Source organism: Corvus moneduloides, chromosome 8 (assembly GCF_009650955.1).
Source record: "Corvus moneduloides isolate bCorMon1 chromosome 8, bCorMon1.pri, whole genome shotgun sequence".
Classification (NCBI taxonomy): Eukaryota; Metazoa; Chordata; class Aves; order Passeriformes; family Corvidae; genus Corvus; species Corvus moneduloides.
In genome coordinates this window covers 5,584,923-5,602,710 of record NC_045483.1, presented here as the reverse complement: position 1 = coordinate 5,602,710, position 17,788 = coordinate 5,584,923, and the positions used below count along the sequence as shown (strand labels likewise).

General features: G+C 44.6%; 1 protein-coding gene across 2 annotated transcripts in view; it reads left to right on the top strand.

Moving 5' to 3' along the window:
* The window catches only part of GRK5 (G protein-coupled receptor kinase 5), a 155,291-nt gene that overhangs the window by 95,668 nt on the left and 41,835 nt on the right, over positions 1-17,788 (top strand). Inside the window, exons 3-4 of one of the 2 annotated variants that reach the window (XM_032115881.1) lie at positions 190-302; positions 8,569-8,646. In XM_032115881.1, the coding sequence (XP_031971772.1) occupies positions 190-302; positions 8,569-8,646 (191 nt within the window). Of the gene's footprint in view, positions 1-189; positions 303-8,568; positions 8,647-17,788 lie in introns of those variants that run through there. The other variant, XM_032115882.1, reaches the window with a different exon arrangement.

Below are 17,788 nucleotides of genomic sequence, written 5' to 3'. Positions count from 1 at the left end.
ATTTGAGTCTTAAAGCCATTAATTATATTTGTATTTGGATACCTGAAACGTGGTGGCAGGGAGAAGGAGTTTGTTTTGTTCTGGGGTAGTAGTCCTGCACTCACTTGCAATGCTTTAAACTCATGAGCAACCCAGAAGGCAGACCTCTTCTCATTTTCATGCTTCTCTTCTTCTCTTTATTGTCTCCAGAGAGAGATTACTGCAGCATATGTGAAAAGCAGCCCATCGGAAGGCTTCTCTTTCGGCAGTTCTGTGAAACTCGGCCCGAGCTTGAGTGCTGCATTAGGTTCCTCGACTCGGTGGTAAGTCAATTCTTGTGGTATTTTGGGGTGCTTTGCAGTGTTCCCCTGACAGAGGAGACTCCTCTGACCCCAAAAAATCACTATTTCATGGGATTTTGTGTCTAAAGTGCTGGAGCAGGCAGTGGAGAGGGCCGGCCCCAGCAGCAGCCCGGCACTGCTGGCGGTACAGGGACACACGGGGCTGGTGCCAGCCTTGGGGGATGTGAGCCACCAGAGAGGGGTAGGACAGTCACCCCCCACAGTGCTGCTGTGGCCTCCCTTCATGTCGACACCCAAGCACTTGAGCTACTGTGAATAATGTCTTCTGATGGGGGTGTAAGCCTGCAGTGCTGGGAGGCACTGGGAGGAAGGGGAAAGTTGAGAATGGACTGACAAGAGAGGATGGGGAGTGTAATAACCCCAGGATCTCTTACCAAGCCTTTTCATCCCTATAGCTCAGGATGATTTACAAAGGATATCCTGATAATCACCCTTTTTTTTCAAATAGGAGAACAGAGGCACAAGGTACAGAAATAACTTGATTGAGGTCACTGAGAAACAAATCTGCTCCATTTTCCACCCCAGTGAGCCATCATTTAACCCAGCCACTGAGCATCACTCCCAAGCCCTGGGGGACCTGACACCATTTCCCAGTCTGGCAGCACTTGGCCATGTGTACTGCCAGCTGTTCACAGTGGAAAAGTCTCTCAGTGACTTTTTGTGCTGGGAACCTTTGGAAGTGGAGGGTATTGATCAGCCAAAAGGTGAAATGGTACCAGAGAGGAAGGTGAACTTGTCCCTTGTGAGTGCCCGTGGGGTCCCGCTCCCTGGCTAACACTGACAGTCAGAAGCAAAACAATGCATACCAACAGGAATAAAATTGCTTTGTTTGCACCATGGTGAAGCTATTCTGAAGTACAGGGAAATGTGAGGATTGCACTGAAGCTGTAAAAGTAACAGTCTGGAGAGGACATGTGGTCTCTTAAGGTTTGTGTTACTCCTGCAGTAACTACAGCAAATCTACAGCATCACAGAAAGTGTTGGACAAAGTCCTATTTGAATCATGAAGCTGGTCATGACTTCCACCTGTTGTTCCCAGCACGGCTTGGGATTTTCTCTGGTGAAATGTGTAGCCATCAAGGAACACAAAACACGTGGCAAACACTCTGTGCAGCTGTGCTCAAGGCCAGCAGGCAGCAGGACACTTTGTGTACCCTGAATGTGTTTGTCCTGCACTGAACCAGTATTGTCTAGTGAGACAATCTAGTAACAACCTACCAACATCCTTGTGAGAGACTAAGCTCTCTCACACCTTTGCAGACGCCACTGATGAAACACCACACACCCATCTGGGGGGAGGCATCCCCGCAGAAATGCCACATCAGCTGTGCCACCTGCAGCCCCAAGGAGATGGGCAATGGCACCTGCAGAAATCCTTTGGAATACAGCCACAAAAGACTGCTTGGAAGTGGTTTTAAATTCAGACAGAAGTGGCAGAGCCATGCTCAGTTTGGAGGGGGTTAGCGGGGCTCTGTTCCATTCTCTTGCCGCCCCGCAGCTGCAGGCTGGTTCCAGCAGTGCCCAGGGGCTGTGGAGGAGAAGCCCCCACTGTGCAAGTCCTGCATGCACTCAGGGCATGCCACTGACAGCGGGAACAACATCTGGGCACAAGGAAAACATCTGTTTCCCCCAGTGCCACCGGCCCCAGGGCACTGTGTGACAGCCTTGGCTGCAGTGCTGCCAGAGCCTCTCCGTCATGCCGGCTGCCCGGCCCGCCTCCGGCTCTGGGAATTGAGGGCACTGTGTCATTTCATCCTCCCAAGCCCTGTGCAGCCGTGACAAGCACTGGGACTCGGTGTCCTCCTCTCATCCGTGCAGCACAGGCTGCTCTCCTCCTGCAAAAGCTTGTGTTGGCACTGGGTTTGTTTTAAAGGTCTGTCTCCGAGCAGTCCCGAACTGATATTCCCAAATCCTTTTGCAAAGGTGTGCTTTGCACCCACCCCAAGTTGCTTTTGCAGACTGGAGCTGCCCTGTGTACCTTTACTGGGCCAGTGGTCTGTTCCCAGCTAGGCTCAGACTGGCACTATGAGGATTTGATAAACAAAATGCCTGGCTGGGTGGAGGTTTGAATCCTTATCTTTCTCTCTTCTTTTTAACACTAATTAACAGCAGTCTCCTTTGTTTATTGATTTCAAATTCTGTATAAACTTGCTCCCAGCCCTTGAAAATCCCTGGATTAGGCAATATTAAGGTCAAGCAACACAGCCCATAGCCATTAAATTGGATGATTGCTACTGAAATTTGCCCAGCGGGGTCACACTCTGTTTAGTGAGTAGTGGGATTCAAGCCAAGCCCTATGTTAGGCAAAAAAAGCCCTATAATGAGACCAGGAGTCTGACTTTACAGCCCCAGTCTGAGACCACCAGGAATGTGAAACCTTTTTGAGACCACCTGCTGTAACAAGCAGGAAAAGCCAAGAGCCTTCATTTTCTTTTGTCTTAGTTATTTTTCTAACATGAGATGCAAAAATTAGCTTTTGTGTAATGTCAAATAAAGGGAAAAGATAAAAGGGGATAATATTTAGTTCATTAGAGACTCACAGAGCTTTTTGCACAATGAAAGGGAGGACCACCTCTCTTTTTCAGAGCCCATCTAAGTGCCTTTACCAGGTCACAAAGTCACTGGCAGGAGCCAGTCTTTGATGCCTCCCAATTTTTTATACAGTTTTTTAACTCACGCACTCCACTGTCTGCAAGGAAAGAAGCAATGGGGGCTTCTGGGTGAAAACCAGAAGCTGAGTCAGACATTAAACAACCTACCAACATCCTTGTGAGAGACTAAGCTCTCTCATACCTTTGCTTCCAAAGCCTGGTAGAATCATCCAGACCTTGCAGACCAGAATATGTAAAGAGACTAAAAAAATCCCCTCTTGACTGGACATTTATGTCAGCTGTTGTGTGAAATAACTAACCTGGTCTGATGTAGTCTTCTGCAAATCTGATTATGGCAGGATTTGGGGATTTTTGTCTGTTCAACAGTTGTTAAGCTGCTTTCTGAAGGAAAAGGATTTGTATCACTAAATTCTGCATGCATGTAGGTGTGTAGCTGTCAGCTCCCTCTGAAACCTGTGAATACCTTGGCCAATTTCAACCAGTAGTTGAGATGAAATTGCTCAGAGGCATAAAGTCTTTACATGTTTTCTGAGAGTAGTCTTTGGGTAATTAGTCACAATCAGTTGTAGGCCAGACTAACATGGCATGTGGTTTGTAAGCAGTAGGCCCCAACATTAGATGATAACAGCAATGGGAACAAAGAGATGCAGAGCTTTGCATCACAGCACTGCTGGAGCTGTGGCTGTTTGGTTCCCACTGCTGCTGTGGGACCAGTGAGTGCTTGTCAGTGTGTCTGTCTGTCTGTCTGTCTGGGAAATGGAGCAACAGCAACCCCTTCTCCCAGCTGGCACAAAGGGCTGTAAGGACAGACAGCCATCTCTTGCTGCGGATATTGTGCAAACAAACTCATGACAGAGGTGCTGATTGCCGAGATAAAATATCCACCCAGCACCCATGTGGCTCTGAAGGCATCGCGTGCTTATCTGGGTGCATGGAACCACAGAGATCTCCCTTGAACAGCTCACCAAACCCTGATGTAGCCATTGAGATGGAGGAACTATGTGAACATAAACTATTATGGTTAGATGGAGATGGTTTATGATTAAATCAGCTCCTCTAGAAGCCCTTACCCAAGGAATCACGCACAGCCCTGAAGCACACTTTGCTCTGCTTACAAATATTTTAGCGACATCGTTCAACTTTGGAGCTGTTGAAAGACAGCCATTAAAATGAAGTGTAACGAGCTGTGTTTCCTGTGCTGAAAGGCAGATCAGTGAGCAGGGAAGGTGCTAGCAAGAGGTGTTTCCTTCTCCACAGCCAGTGCCTCCAGCACAAGAAGGTGGCGATTCAGTTCAGCAGGGACCTCTTGCTCCTCTCCCCTTCTCAACAGCACATTCCCAGGGTGCCAGCTCCTGACATTTCCTTTTCCTCTCCTGTGATTTTATTTGCCATTATAATGAAGACTTCAGATTCAGGACTCCCCATCCTGCTTCATCTACTCACATTCATAATGGTTTTTTTCCAGGCGAGAACTTCCAACATTTTAATGTGGACCCAGATTTAGGTTGACTGGAGGAGAATGTGGACAATTTTGGTCATTATTTTCTCTCTAATGTGAACAATATTAGGGTTTTTTTGCACTGAAGTCCCACAAAAATACACCCTCTGGTGGAAAATAGCCTTGCTGCCTCTTTTGCCTCTTTCTGCTTGTGATATCTGGGCTCAGGGGCCGGGGTGAGAGGCACAATCTCCTCGGGTGGACTTTTCAGCTGAACGCCTCACTAGACATTGCACTTATCTGGGGTGAAAGGATGAGTGAGCATCCATTTAATGCCATTTGTGAAAACCCTGTCTTGCTGTTAGGGAGATTTCGTTTGCTTAAGTCTCTTTCGTGGTATATAAACCATCTGTGTATGTGTGTCTTAAAGCTGTTCAGGCTTTTTCCATCAGAAATGCCAGTTTGTTGATATCAACAAACTCATTAACTCAAAATGTGTTTTTAAACAGTCAAAAGGACTCTTTTTGCCCTGCCTTTAAGTATGAAAAATGTGGTTTCAAGTTCACTTTTCATTTAGAAATGCGAGTTATTATGAATCCCAGCTGTTTGGGGTTTGCCTTCCAATTTTCAGTCACAGATTTTAAATCTCCAGCAGAGGCAAGTGCAAGGACAGCCACTGAGGACAGAGCAATAACAGGGCAGAGCCTGGAGTCTGAGAAAGGAGTGAGCAGAAAGAGATTCTGGGGATAACAGAGGATGGAGCTGAGAAAGTGGAGGTGTAAAATTGGGACTGAAATGCCAATAACCTCCTGCAGATGCTCAAAAGGTGATTCCACTGTTCCTGACTTTTACCAAGAAGCCCAAACTGCTCTGGTGGGAGTGTCTGTTCCCATCTCCATCTCCTGGTGGGTACAAGGGATGATGATTCCTGTGGCCATGCTGCGCTGCCACAGGCAACCATCAGCTACCTGCTGTGGGAGAGCATCCTCCCAGATCTGCAGAGAGATCTCTTTGGATGTGTTTTTCCATTTGCACATATTTTTAAGACATGCAGTTTCAGGAGCTCAAATAATATTTAAGATGAAAATCAAATACTAGATAAATTGGTGTGTCAGAATTAATGTGAGCCCGCTGTGGGGTCTCTGTGTCATTGCCCTGGTAGTTCTCCATCCATCACAGGCAGCCTCCAGCCCCCAAACCTGAGCTGTCCCTGAGCCCGTGGCCCCATCCCACAGCCAATCACAGGCTAGATGTTGCTCCCTTTCCCAGCTGAAGAGCATTTTTCCATCTGATCTCCCTCAGCCCATCCTGAGGGCAGCTGCTCCAAAGGGAAGGATGCTTGGCACCCCCATTCCTCCATCCAGCCAGGAGTCCTTCTGTGGAAGAAGGAGCCACCAAAGTAATACTACCTCCAAAACAGCAGCCAGAAGAAAAGTTAGCAGCAAGCAGTGGCCAGCCCACATCCTCTCGCCATTTGGACTGAAGGATCTGTGCCTGCCCACAGAAAGAGCCTTCCCTGCAGCTTGTCCCATGGAGTCAGGGTGATCGTAAATCCTCCCCTCATTTATGGGCTATGAATAGGGCCCTGTCTGACCTAACTAGGGCATGGAGAAGCTATTAGACTTCAGAGCAGGAGCCTTGAAACACATGCCTGGATTCATCAAAGGAATAATGGAAAATATTTTGTTCCACATGGATTTTAAGTAGCGATGTTATTTCTAGAAATTAGGGATTTGCATCCCTAATGTAGCCATGTTTTTGAGTATTGGGAAAGAAGGGGAGATACCTTGTGATTTAAGCACAAGACCAGGAGTTGAGGACCTTGATGGCTTCCCAGGCAGGTGGCAGAGGGAGCATGGGGACATCCCTGTCTATCTCCTGTAATAACAGGTCACAGCTGAAAATGTACCAGGGTCTGTTGCTGAATAGCTCAAAAATGGCACTGAAGGGAGAAATAATAATGAACTTAGGAACAAAATGGAACAGGCTTCTAGTGCAGATCCACAGTGAAAGCAACACTGTGCACAGTTGGAGCTTATGGTTCCTTCTCACATCCTCACTTGTCTGTCACTTCCCACCTTCGCCACCACCATGTCACATTTCCTGGGAATGTCAAATGCAAGTATAATTAAACTTTCCTTTTATTCTTTGCTGTCTATCTTGAGGCAGAATGAGATACTCTGTATCTGTATAGGTGTGCACTTAGCTCTGCATATGTTGAATCCCATCAGGAATTGGGTTTCAAGACATCCAGTTCTTGCTGAATTTCTGTCTTGTGGTCTGTCCTGTTGTACAGTTCCAATGAGATGTAAATGTTATAGGTTATTTGTGGCAAAAAGGACATCAAATTTTTTGACAGTTCCCTGGTGCACTTCAAATAGCAGATGATGGCTTATAATCAGGTTTTATTTGCTAGGGAGCTAATGTATTATCAGAGTTTGAAAGCAAATGAAGGAGAGAGAAATCATGGAGAAAAAGGCTGCTAAGATGCTGTAAGCATTTCAGAGTTCCTGTACTTTAAGAGCTGAAATGACCCATACTCAGATACCATCTAAAAGGACGGGAAATTGGATAAAAGATTTTTCTAAACCCTTGTATTAAGTTTTATGAGAACATAATCAGTTTCATCCCCGAAATGTTCACTCAAAAAGAAGTACTGCACTTGTGGATTTTAGTTTTTGGTGGTTTTTTCCATCACTTTTATTTGTGCCATTATCATTTCCCAAACCAAATCAGATCATAATTCCAGATTGTTCGAGCAACCTGCTATGCCTGTGTGTAAATATGCAGCTTCAGACTTGAGCTGCAATAGCTAAATGAGCACTGGCCAGATAGAAGGGGAATAGCATTATTACTACATTGTGGTTTCCATGTCATTCCTAGGCTTGCTTAGCAGGGGTATCCATTACAGCCAGCCTGCAGATTTATTGCATCCAGCCTGGAGCAGTACATACATCTTCCAGTGGGCAGTAGTTCTGAAATTTGTTCTTCCAAGTGTTTGCCAGTTCAGTCTGATTTACCTTCTCTTCTTTTTTTTTTAGCTTCCTCCTCATTTATCATCACAGACAGCTTGTATTGGACCGGGTTATTTAATTGGTTTGGCAGGATTTTCTGGGATCTTTTCTTTAATACAGTCATGAAAGCTGTTAGGCTGTCTTCTTTTTTTTTTTTTTTTTCTGGAAAATATTTTGATCCGAAGGCTAAAGCTTCATATCCCAGGCAGTGCCAAGCAGGAATGTGTCTAGGAACTTGTTGTCATTTAGCCACTGGGGTCCCCTGCAGCATGTGTTTCCCTCGAATGCCTGCCATGGATCCAAAACTTGAACTGAAGTGATTAATATCTTCGTGGTACACATGTAATGCTGCTTTTGTTTCTAATACAAACATTTTCCTGAAGCTCATCAAAAGTCAGTAATGCTTCAATACCTAGCACAGTCAGAATTTTAAAATGTAGGTAGACTTTGTGTGTGAGGATGGGGTGCTCCCTTTTTTAATGCACTAGGGAAGCCAAAGAGAATTTTGCTTATAGTGTCTGTTCCTTTAAATAGTCTGTCTTGTCTCTTCTTGGGCCTAAGAAATCTGCCTGAGAAATCAGCCTTCTGGAGGGACTGAGCCAAGGACCACTAAAAGTGATGGGCAGGTCTCTCTGCTTTGCACAGGTATTGTTAGACCAAGGTCAAGGCATAAATACATAGAAAAGACACATTAAACAAAAAAAGACAACATATTGAAGAATATATACATATTTTCACCTGGTACTTGAAATACCACTGTGGCAGGAGTTAACAAACATTCACTTTCTCTAATATTCAGAGAAATGATTTTACCTTCTGTGTCCACCTTCCTTTTGAGCAAAACCAAATGAAGCTGACGTCTCTTGTCACTGAATGCTTTCTGAAAGCTGGCTTGGCAAGGTTGTAAAATATAATTTAATTAAATTGTATTGGTGTTAATTAAGAGACAAAGCCCCAGAAGATGCATCACTAGGGTCTGGTCAAAATATAGTGGATGGTTTTTAATGAGATTGTGTGTACAGGTTTTACTTCCACCAGAAAATGATATTTGTCCTTTGGATTTTTCATACAGAGTGTTCTGTTAAGGCCACATCCAAAATGAAGTTATAATGGTGAAATATGAGTGCAAATATTGACTTTTATTGTTTATATGTCTGTTCCAGGCAGAATATGAAATTGCTCCAGATGAAAAGCTGGGAGAGAAAGGAAAGGAAATCGTGATGAAATACCTCACCCCAGAGGTAAGGAGCAGCCAAAGTGGCATTACTGAAGGAATTCTGCAAGGCACACCTTTACTAAACAAGGTTGTTACAGGCTTTGTAAGCCAGACTCCTAAAATTTATGGTGGCACTCTCCAGTGAATAAACCTGCAAGTCCTACACAGACAGAAAAAAAATTATAATGCAATCCAGAAGTTGACTTCTAAGGATGAACTTGACTTACCAGAGGCTTAATTCATCTGTGAGTGAGGAGAGGGCTTCTCTGGTCTCTTCTCAGTGTGCAAAGCTATGCATTGGGGGTGTAATGCAAGAGACCTCAGCTGTTACCAACAGATGCCCCAATTATTTCCTATGCAGCTCAGAAGTGGTGGTGCCATTTCATATTCTGTTGTGCAGAAAGCACAGCCAAGAATGGCCTTTCATAACAGACACTGCATTTTGGTACACAAATCCCCACTCCTCCACCAGCGCCGTTTTCCCCAGGGTGAGCAGGGACGCTCAGGACTGACAGGGGACAGTGGGGTTTGGAGCTCAGAGGTGCTGTCACCCGTGCTTGTGTCCACCACGGTGGGTCCTGAGAGTTGCCTCTCGGGGCTGTGGGAAGGAGAGGAGCTCATGGGAGCCTCCGTGTCCACAGGGTGGCACTCCAAACAGAGACATGGATGTGCTGCTGGAATTTGGGACAGGCTGCTCTGGGACTAACCCTTTTGGGGGGGTTCCAATCATTTCCTGACCACATTTCACCTTTGCTACCGAAGTCACTGCCAGTAAGCAGTAAACATCCAACTTCAAACACAAGAGCAATCCTAGGATTTTTCCTAGGTTGCTTTCCTAAGAGTAATCAAAGACGTACAATTGCTGCTTCAACTGTTTTACAAGAGAAATACATTTGACCTTCAGGAGAATTAATCACATTTTTGGCAGATGTCTTTCTGGAGGGTTTAAATGGTACAATATGTTTTGGAGGTGCAGGGGCAGAGCAGACCACTCTTTTTCCAGTCAGTCGTTTTCCTACAATAAACTTTGATGCATACTTTCAGTTATCTCAGGCTGCATTTTGGGATCTGGTTTCATTTACTGAGCCTGGCTTGTTTCATGTGCAGCCATTGAGCACTGCCAGTATGAGTTCCTGCTGCCCATTCATTAGGGGCATGAAGTTCCATTGCTTTTTAAATCCACCAAAATGACCTTTTGTCTTAAAATTCCTGTCAACAGAAGAACAAGCGACCAACACTGAGGGAGAATATTTCCCACTGCTCCAGTTCCCATCTGGAAATGCAAAAAGGCATTTTGCTGATAGCAGAGCTAGTAAAGTGAGGGAAGGATAGCATTGCTTCACTTCAACCAGTTTTGCTGCAGGTTTCCAAAAGCCCTTCACTGCTGTCCATTGGCTCTCCTGCCATCCATAGTGCAGCCAGAAGCACATGGAATAATTTAGTGAATGTGCAGTGAAGACCAAGCTGAAAACCACTGCTTCTTCATCGACAAAGAATGGTGGTGTTACAGGAAGGAAAAATACTGGGACTCCAGAGCTGGAGTTTCCATTCTCTGCTGTGCCTCATGCTTCTTATTTGACCTGTGTACCTGGTTTCTCAGAATGTAAAACTGGCGCAGCATATTTACAGTCTGTCCTGAGACTTTTCTGGTATTTGCAAGTTAACTTAACAACTCTGAGCAGAAGGAAACTGGATGACCTCCAGTGGTCCCTTCCAAGATCACCCGTTTTGTGATCCTGTGAAACACAGAGATGCTCTCCTTCACTTGTAATCTAAACCTGACTCCCTGGTGTTGGTGGTTTAATGTCTGCATTGGTCTTGCTGCACTTTTTTTCCTTAATGAGGAGCTTCTGCTTCTTCCCAGAGGGATGTGGAAACCCTGTGTAGCAGAAAATACTTCCTAGAGGTGAGGCTGACTGTGCTGTAACAATGGGTCAAATACTGGATTTTCTAATAGGTGTCCCATACAACAAATACTTAAAAAAATAGAGCAAGGCCTGGATTGATTCGATTTCATTTCAGATACCTAACCAAACTAGTCATATTAGGAGAGCAGATGACCCTACTGTCCTTTCTTGTCAAGAAAGAGAAATAAGTATCTCCAAAGGACACAATAAAAGCCATCAGAAGTCAATGATTCAAAGCCAGGTTAGATGTCTGCAGTCCAAACGGATGAATCTGGACCCAAATGTCCTAATGGAACACCATCCTGGCCTGCAAAGAAACTTTCTTTTCATTGGAATCTGCATTTCTCCATTTAATTATCAGTCCCTTGAAAGGTACAAATTGCTGCTGATTCTGGAGTCTTCTGCTTTCAGCTGAAAGCTTCTTTTAAGTAGGTGTGTGTCTGTGCTTCAAAGAACCTGATTGTCTTGATACAAAAATAGTGTGACATACAGCTTGACTGATAGAATAAAATTATAGGTTTAGTTCTTGGACAGATAATTCAGTCTTATAATGTGAGGAGTATTTTTCCCAGAGTGCAGGATCAGAAGCACAGTGAAAACAAAAAGTAGACTTTGTGCTCTTTAATATTTATAAATGATTTTTAGTTCTTGCTTAGGTTTTTAAAGGGCATACATATTTAACATACAGCGTGTCGGTATATCACCATTCCAAAGGGCGTTCATTTGCATAGGGAACATGCACTTTATTCAATAAAACATACACTTCTTGCACAGCAGAAAGGAAGAGAAGGCACTTTCCCAGATGAACAGACCTCACAGCAGGACTCCCAGCCCCGTGTGACTCACGCAGCCACTGCCTGTGAGACGGTGCCACCGTGCAGGTGCCGGGCTCCACGTGTGGGAGCAGCGAATTCCCGCTGGGAGAGCTCCTGTGAGAGCGCTCAACATCCGCCCCGAGGCCACTAAACAAACCCAGCACTCGACAGGATGGTAGAGCAGGGAGGTGCTTTTGCAAGTGATCACAATTCAGGCTCTCCACAGCTTTGCCATCCTGAACTGCCCCTATGTGCTTGTTGGGGAATTGAAACCTTTGGCCTGGTGGACAAGCAGCTCAGGCTTCCACCGTCTCCCTGACCTACAGGCAACAGCAGTGACAAATACAGACAAACACCGGCACCTGGAGGGGAACATGAGTGGTTAAGGCCTCTCAAAGAAGGGATACCTAGGAACAGCCTCCCTAAGGATGTGATGGAATCCTCATCACTGGAGGTTTTCAAGATGCTGTTGGGCCCTAGATCATCTCATCTAGGCTCCCTTTCCCATGAAAGGCCGGACCAGATGGTCTTCAAAGGTCCCTTCCACACTGAGCTGTTCCAGGTTTCTGTGTACTCAGGTCCTAGGAAGACATTAGTATTCCCTCTCTCTTGCTTCAAGTTCACTGAAACAGCCACATCCAGCAGCCCATTCTGAACTGTTTGGTGGGAGGGAAATGTAAGGAGCACATGTGATCTTCACACTAAGAATGCCAAAATACGAGTGTTTTCATGGCTTCTGTAGCAGCTTCACTTGAGGGGTGAGCAGGAGGGCGAAAACCCACAGGAGAGGTGTCCTGTAGCTGAGGGAAACATTCTCTGAAGAATTATTCCTTCTCCCTGCACAGGAGCAGCACAATGGTTGTCACACCAGCCAGGTCCAGGTTTCTTAACTAGAATCTTGCTTCTTTAAAAAAGGCTTTAACAATTTCCATGAAAAAGGCAGTTAAAGCTGCCTGCTTGACTTCATAAGCCCGTAGGGCAAAAGTCCAACCCACAGGAAGTCTAAAATTTCTGAGGTTGTGAAATATGATGGTAAAAACTGCTAAAATGAATTGGTCACAAATATTTCTTCCCTGTTTTTTTCCTAATCTCAGCAGTCGAGTGGAAAAGGTTCAGTTTTAGGTCCAGTTCAGTCTGTAAATGGCTCCCTTGAACTGTTGAGTTAAATGGAACCCAACCTGGCTTCATTACCTGACTGCTTCTTGTACTGGAAGAGGAAAGAGATATATTTACCTTTGTACTGCTTTTCAATTGGAGTTTTACGTCTCCATGCAGCATTTTTGCCTTCCTGCCTGACAGCTGCCATGCCTTACTCTACTAAATCACTATCCCACTATTTGCTTTTTCACTGTAAATCACCTTGAGAGACGCTATATAAAACTAAATTGATTTGAAATGGCTCTTAAGACAGTCTCCATATGCCATTATAGTTTATATTTGGACTCAGCTGGGTACTAAAAATGTTACTGAACAGGATGTCTAATGTGTATTGTTATCCCCATTAAAATACTTCACAGAGTATGAAGAACGGCAACAGCATTAATTTTCTTATCTGAATTCCTGTCCAGTCTCCTTTCCTCCAGGAAATGCACAGAATAAAGGCCATGTTTGCACTCTCTTTGCTGCAAGAGGTTAGCTGGGCACAGCAATAAACTCCTTACTCCAGTCTAAGGCTAGCAGTGGGGATTTTGGTAAACAAAACGATGTCTTTGTTTTTATGAACAATTATAGGATAAGGAAGGGAGGGAAAAATCCCTTGAAAGGGGCTCTGGCTGATCAGCAATGCCTGACCTTCCACTTGTCTACTGGCTAAAATGTGCCCTTCTCTCAAATCAGTTGTTTATGGAGAAGAAAACAGAAGTAAGATGGGTTAGATGGAAGTAAAATGACACATGAGCCCTTCTGCTGGTCCAGGCCATGCAGCTGAGTCAGGCTCCTGCTCACGGACACCTCTCCCAGCTCTGTGCACCATCAAAGTAGTTTCCTTTTGGCCATTGCTTTGATCCTGAAAACAAGGATCTTGGCCTCTCTCCTTGAGACTTCTTCCCTCCTTCCTATTTTCACCACCAAAATAAATGCAAACTTCAGCACTTGTGCTTCTGAGTGAGTCATCTTTGTTGATCAGTGAAGCCCTTCCATCTCCCAGAAGGGAAGTTTCATCTATCACTTCTTGATGATTCTGGCTGAATCCTGCAGGTCACACCACACCAAGAATTGGATTCAAGTCCTGAGACCTCTTTCTCTTAAGTGTTTAGTTTTACTACATGCCTCCTGGGGAACATGTTATAATTAGTTTTTGGGATGGCCAAAAGAAAACCTGAATGCCGCTCTATGGAAGCAGTAGAAGATAGAAACATTAAGCTTCTGTAAAGCAATCTGCAGAGTTTAATGCGAGACAGAGGCTCTGTGTTTTGAAAGGTGAGCCTTCAGGGACTGTTTTCTACGTTGTTATCTTTCTCCTACAAATTCAGCTTGTATCACTTATATCCAGCAAGTCATCACTGTCCCACTGTAAGCTTATTATCTTGCTGATAAAAGGCCAACACAGTATCAGCCAGTTTTCACTGGCTGCAGTGGATGGCCCCTTAAGACTTGGTCCAAGACTTATCTCTACAGCTAATTTTCAGATTTTTCTAAACCATTTCATTAATGACCCAATTGAAGTAAGCAATGAATGAGGTGCCTGTCTGTCCACAGGGTGTTACATGGACTCGGGATGGGCTAGAATTATTTACTTGCTCAAAGCCTTATTCACTGCGTCCTTTGGGTTCCTATTAGGAGACTTTTCAGGATGCTAAATGCTTAAGTAGAAATCCTGGCATCACTTGAGCCAGGAGAATTTTGCTATTTAATTAATTACCCTGGGACTTTGCCCTTTGCCTCAATGGATTTCTCATCTCCCCTTTCTATTGACTTCACTACTCTACGAGTACCATTTTAGCCAGACATGATAGCATTACTTAGGGCTCTGCTTTGCAGCTCGCTTAATCGATACATAATCCAGTCTCCAGAGAAATCAATGTATAACTCCTGTTGTTGTTGCAGAGACAGCACAATCAATATCTCTGCTGATCACTGTCTGAGTCCAGGAAAGTACCTTCTCAGTGGGCGTTCTGAAAAAGCTCATCTTTCCAAAGTTCAGTTCTGGGAAAATATCTGAGAGGCAGAACGGCAACCGTGTTACTCAAATTAATGCTTTCTAGTCAGAATTTATTTTGATAAGCATTTGTCTGTCACTGGGGCCGGGCCGTAATGTAGTGTGGTAGGGAAGCTGAAAAATCACAGTGTTGCCTTGATTAGGAGTCCTTTTGCTGTGGTCTCAGGCAAAAAGGCTTTTTTCTCACGGTTTGCTCGAGTCCTATTTCCTCATGCTTTACCCACTGTTTATAGTGCAAATGTTAGTTAACTAAACACTTACTGAGGGCTTCTGTCTCTTGCAGTGGTGCCAGACTGCAGGGGAGTCTATGGAAACAACATGGAGCCTGCCCTGTCCTGATGCTGCTGTCCCAGATTAGGTCCTTGGGTGGTCCCGTGTCCTGTCCTTTAGACTTAGGGAGGGCTGCATTTGCAATGCATTTGCTCACACTGGTAGAAGGTCTGGGCTGGAGTCATCCACTGGTTTTGTGCTAATCAGTGCTCTTGAAGCTCTGCTTGTCCTTCCCTGCTCTGGAGAGGTTACACTCCCCAGTGTACATGCCTCGTAACTGTTTGTCATTTGTGGTCAGGAAAAGCATTGGGATGCCGTGGTCATTGGGCAAAAGCCTTCTGGCTTCCCTGTGTTTGCTGGAATTACTCTGACTTGACCCTTTAGAAAATGGAAACTCGTTTCCACTAATGGATGTCAGCCACACATGTAAACCTGGCTTACATCTGTCTGTGAGGCAGGGCAGGCCCCCCAGCCTGCTCCAGCTCCTCCCGGAGAACAGCCAGGCCATTCGAGAGGACTCTGCAAACAAAGAGCAGATCTGCTCTGGGTTATCTGGCAACGGGAAGGCTGTACTTGCCTGCCCTTGGCTAATGAATATGCTAATTATAGTGTCCTCCTCTCTGTTTCAAGGGTCATCTTTTCCCTATCCTCTCTGTATGCCCCTCATGACTTATATTCGGTTCGTATGGATTATCCAGTGGCCAGGGAAGTTAATTCTAAAAAGCTTTCAGGTCCATTCAGCCTTCCCAGAAACAGCTTCTTCTGCCTGAAAATTTTGCCCACATGGGAAAAAAGGAATCAGCCTTTTCCAGCTGTCTGGAACACTGACTTGCAAAACTTCCAGAAATCTGCAGGAGATGGCTTTTGTGTGTTTGCACAGAATGACATTAAAATAGACCTCCGGTGAGTCCAGCCTCTTGCATTCCCAGCACTCAGCCTTGGAGGCATCTGGATTGGAGAGATGAGATGACTCTTTCTTCCCACTGGCTACGGGGAGCCCGGGGAGACTCTGAGTGTCTCAGCTTTTAGATGTTTAAAGATTGATGAGGTGAATTCCTTGCTAGGTGTAATGCAGAATACATTAAATTACCTTGCATGGCATATCCACACAGGCTTCTCTGCACAATTTCTCAATAGTTCAGGAGTCCTTTCAAGACCTGACCTCCACAGCCCTTCCATCCCCCCACTTGCTGCAACTCTGCTGATTGGTTCAGTTTTGGATTTCTGAAGCTAAAAGCATAATGGGTCAACTAATGTCTCCCTGAGCTCAGGATTCCTTGTGCTAAACTCAGAAGCAGTAACAGGCAAACCTATGCTTAATCCCAACAAAGAAGAGAATGAAGAGGCACATGGTGATAATGGAAATTAATCATACCTTATTTCTCACCTGATTGCCTTGTAATAGGAAATTAGGATTCTGGAAAAACATCTGGAGACTTCAGCATCTGAGTAGCCTCACAAGAGTGGGCCAGGGCAAATTCAGATGAGATGCCTGAGGCTGACACCTTTGGCTGGGATGATGCAACTAGAAGAATCAGTAAACTGATAAAGTTAGATTGTGCTATTTTAACTTGGAACCAGGAATCACAGGATTACCGTAAGGAAGGTTTTAAATTTCACAGAAAAAAAAATATATTTCATTTCCTTGAAATATTGCTAGGTAAGTGTAAAAAGTGAGATTTATTTTAAAAGTCTTTTTTTACAAATTGATTTAGAAATAATCAGCATATTTAAGTTGTGGATGTGTGACACTTCAAGCTATTCGTGTTTAATATTTTTTCCCAATAATGCAGCAACACTTTAAAAAGTCACTTAACCTGCTTGCCAAGCCTCAGCTAGTATGCTAATTTATTATCTTTTAACCAAGTCAGACTCTGACCTGAGTCCAAAATCAAGCATACAGGAAGTTTATTATCTTGCACTGATGTTTGTCCAACTAGCCAAAGTGAGGAAGAGCGGAATATGCCACTGCAAACAGTGTGTCATTCCCTACAATAAATGTCTTCCCTTCCTGTTCTTTGCAGATGGCTGCTCCCATATGACTGCTAATGGATCGTGTGATCCAGGTGATATGGGAATGCCCTGTTTCCAGCAGTGCTAGCAGTGATTTTGTTTGCCTTCCTGGGTGTTTCCAGTCTTTTTGTGAGTGGGCCACTGGTTCCTGCCTGATGGTTGTTTAATTCGTTTCCTAATTCTTTCCAAGACCTTCCTGGACTCTCTTTTGGATTTTCATTTCTTCATTCAAGTGTTTCCTCAGGATTTTGACCTGCTAATGGAAAAAGATGAAGGCAAATTCCATAGAATCCCCCTGGAAAATGATGGCAAAGCAGCCATGGAGTGGAGCTCAGTGGGGATCAGGCTTCAGCTTGCAAGGGAAGGGTTACTCCTGTTTACAGCCTTGTGTCTCAGGAGTGAATTCAAGCAGGGATCTGTTTGTTTTCCTGCAAGAAAGCCATTCAGTAACGTTGAGGTTGTAAATGAGTGTTTATATGTTTAGGAATTTTTATTTTTTTTTTATGGAACAAATGACATTTGGTTTACCAGAGGAAGCCAAGCTATGACTATTGCAACATAAGGTTGCTTGCTAATGTTTAGGCCATCCATCACTGCAGGAGAATGTTGAAAGGTAGGAAGGTCCTGATAAAAGGCTGGACACTGGATGTTATCCAAACCTATTAAGCACATGTGACAAGAGAAAAAAACTTCTTGAGAAGAGAAGCTTTCAGAATTGTCCTGTCATGTTTGCTGCTAGTAATAGTGGAAATACCATTCTTTTCCCAAAAAGCTTTATCAAACATCTGGCTGCTCGTAGCAATGCTCTGTAGCCATGGATCCCTTGGGTTGCTTACAAAAGTGGTTCTGTGACACTCCAGAGGATTTTGAGCAGCCTCACTGTGGGGTGGATAGAATATCCTGCTTGATATCCACCTTCTCTTCTACTCTGTTCCTTAAGCTGCCCCCCTCATCCTGCTGACAGGTACAGGTTGTTTAATCTCTTTTCATCCTTTAACATGGGTG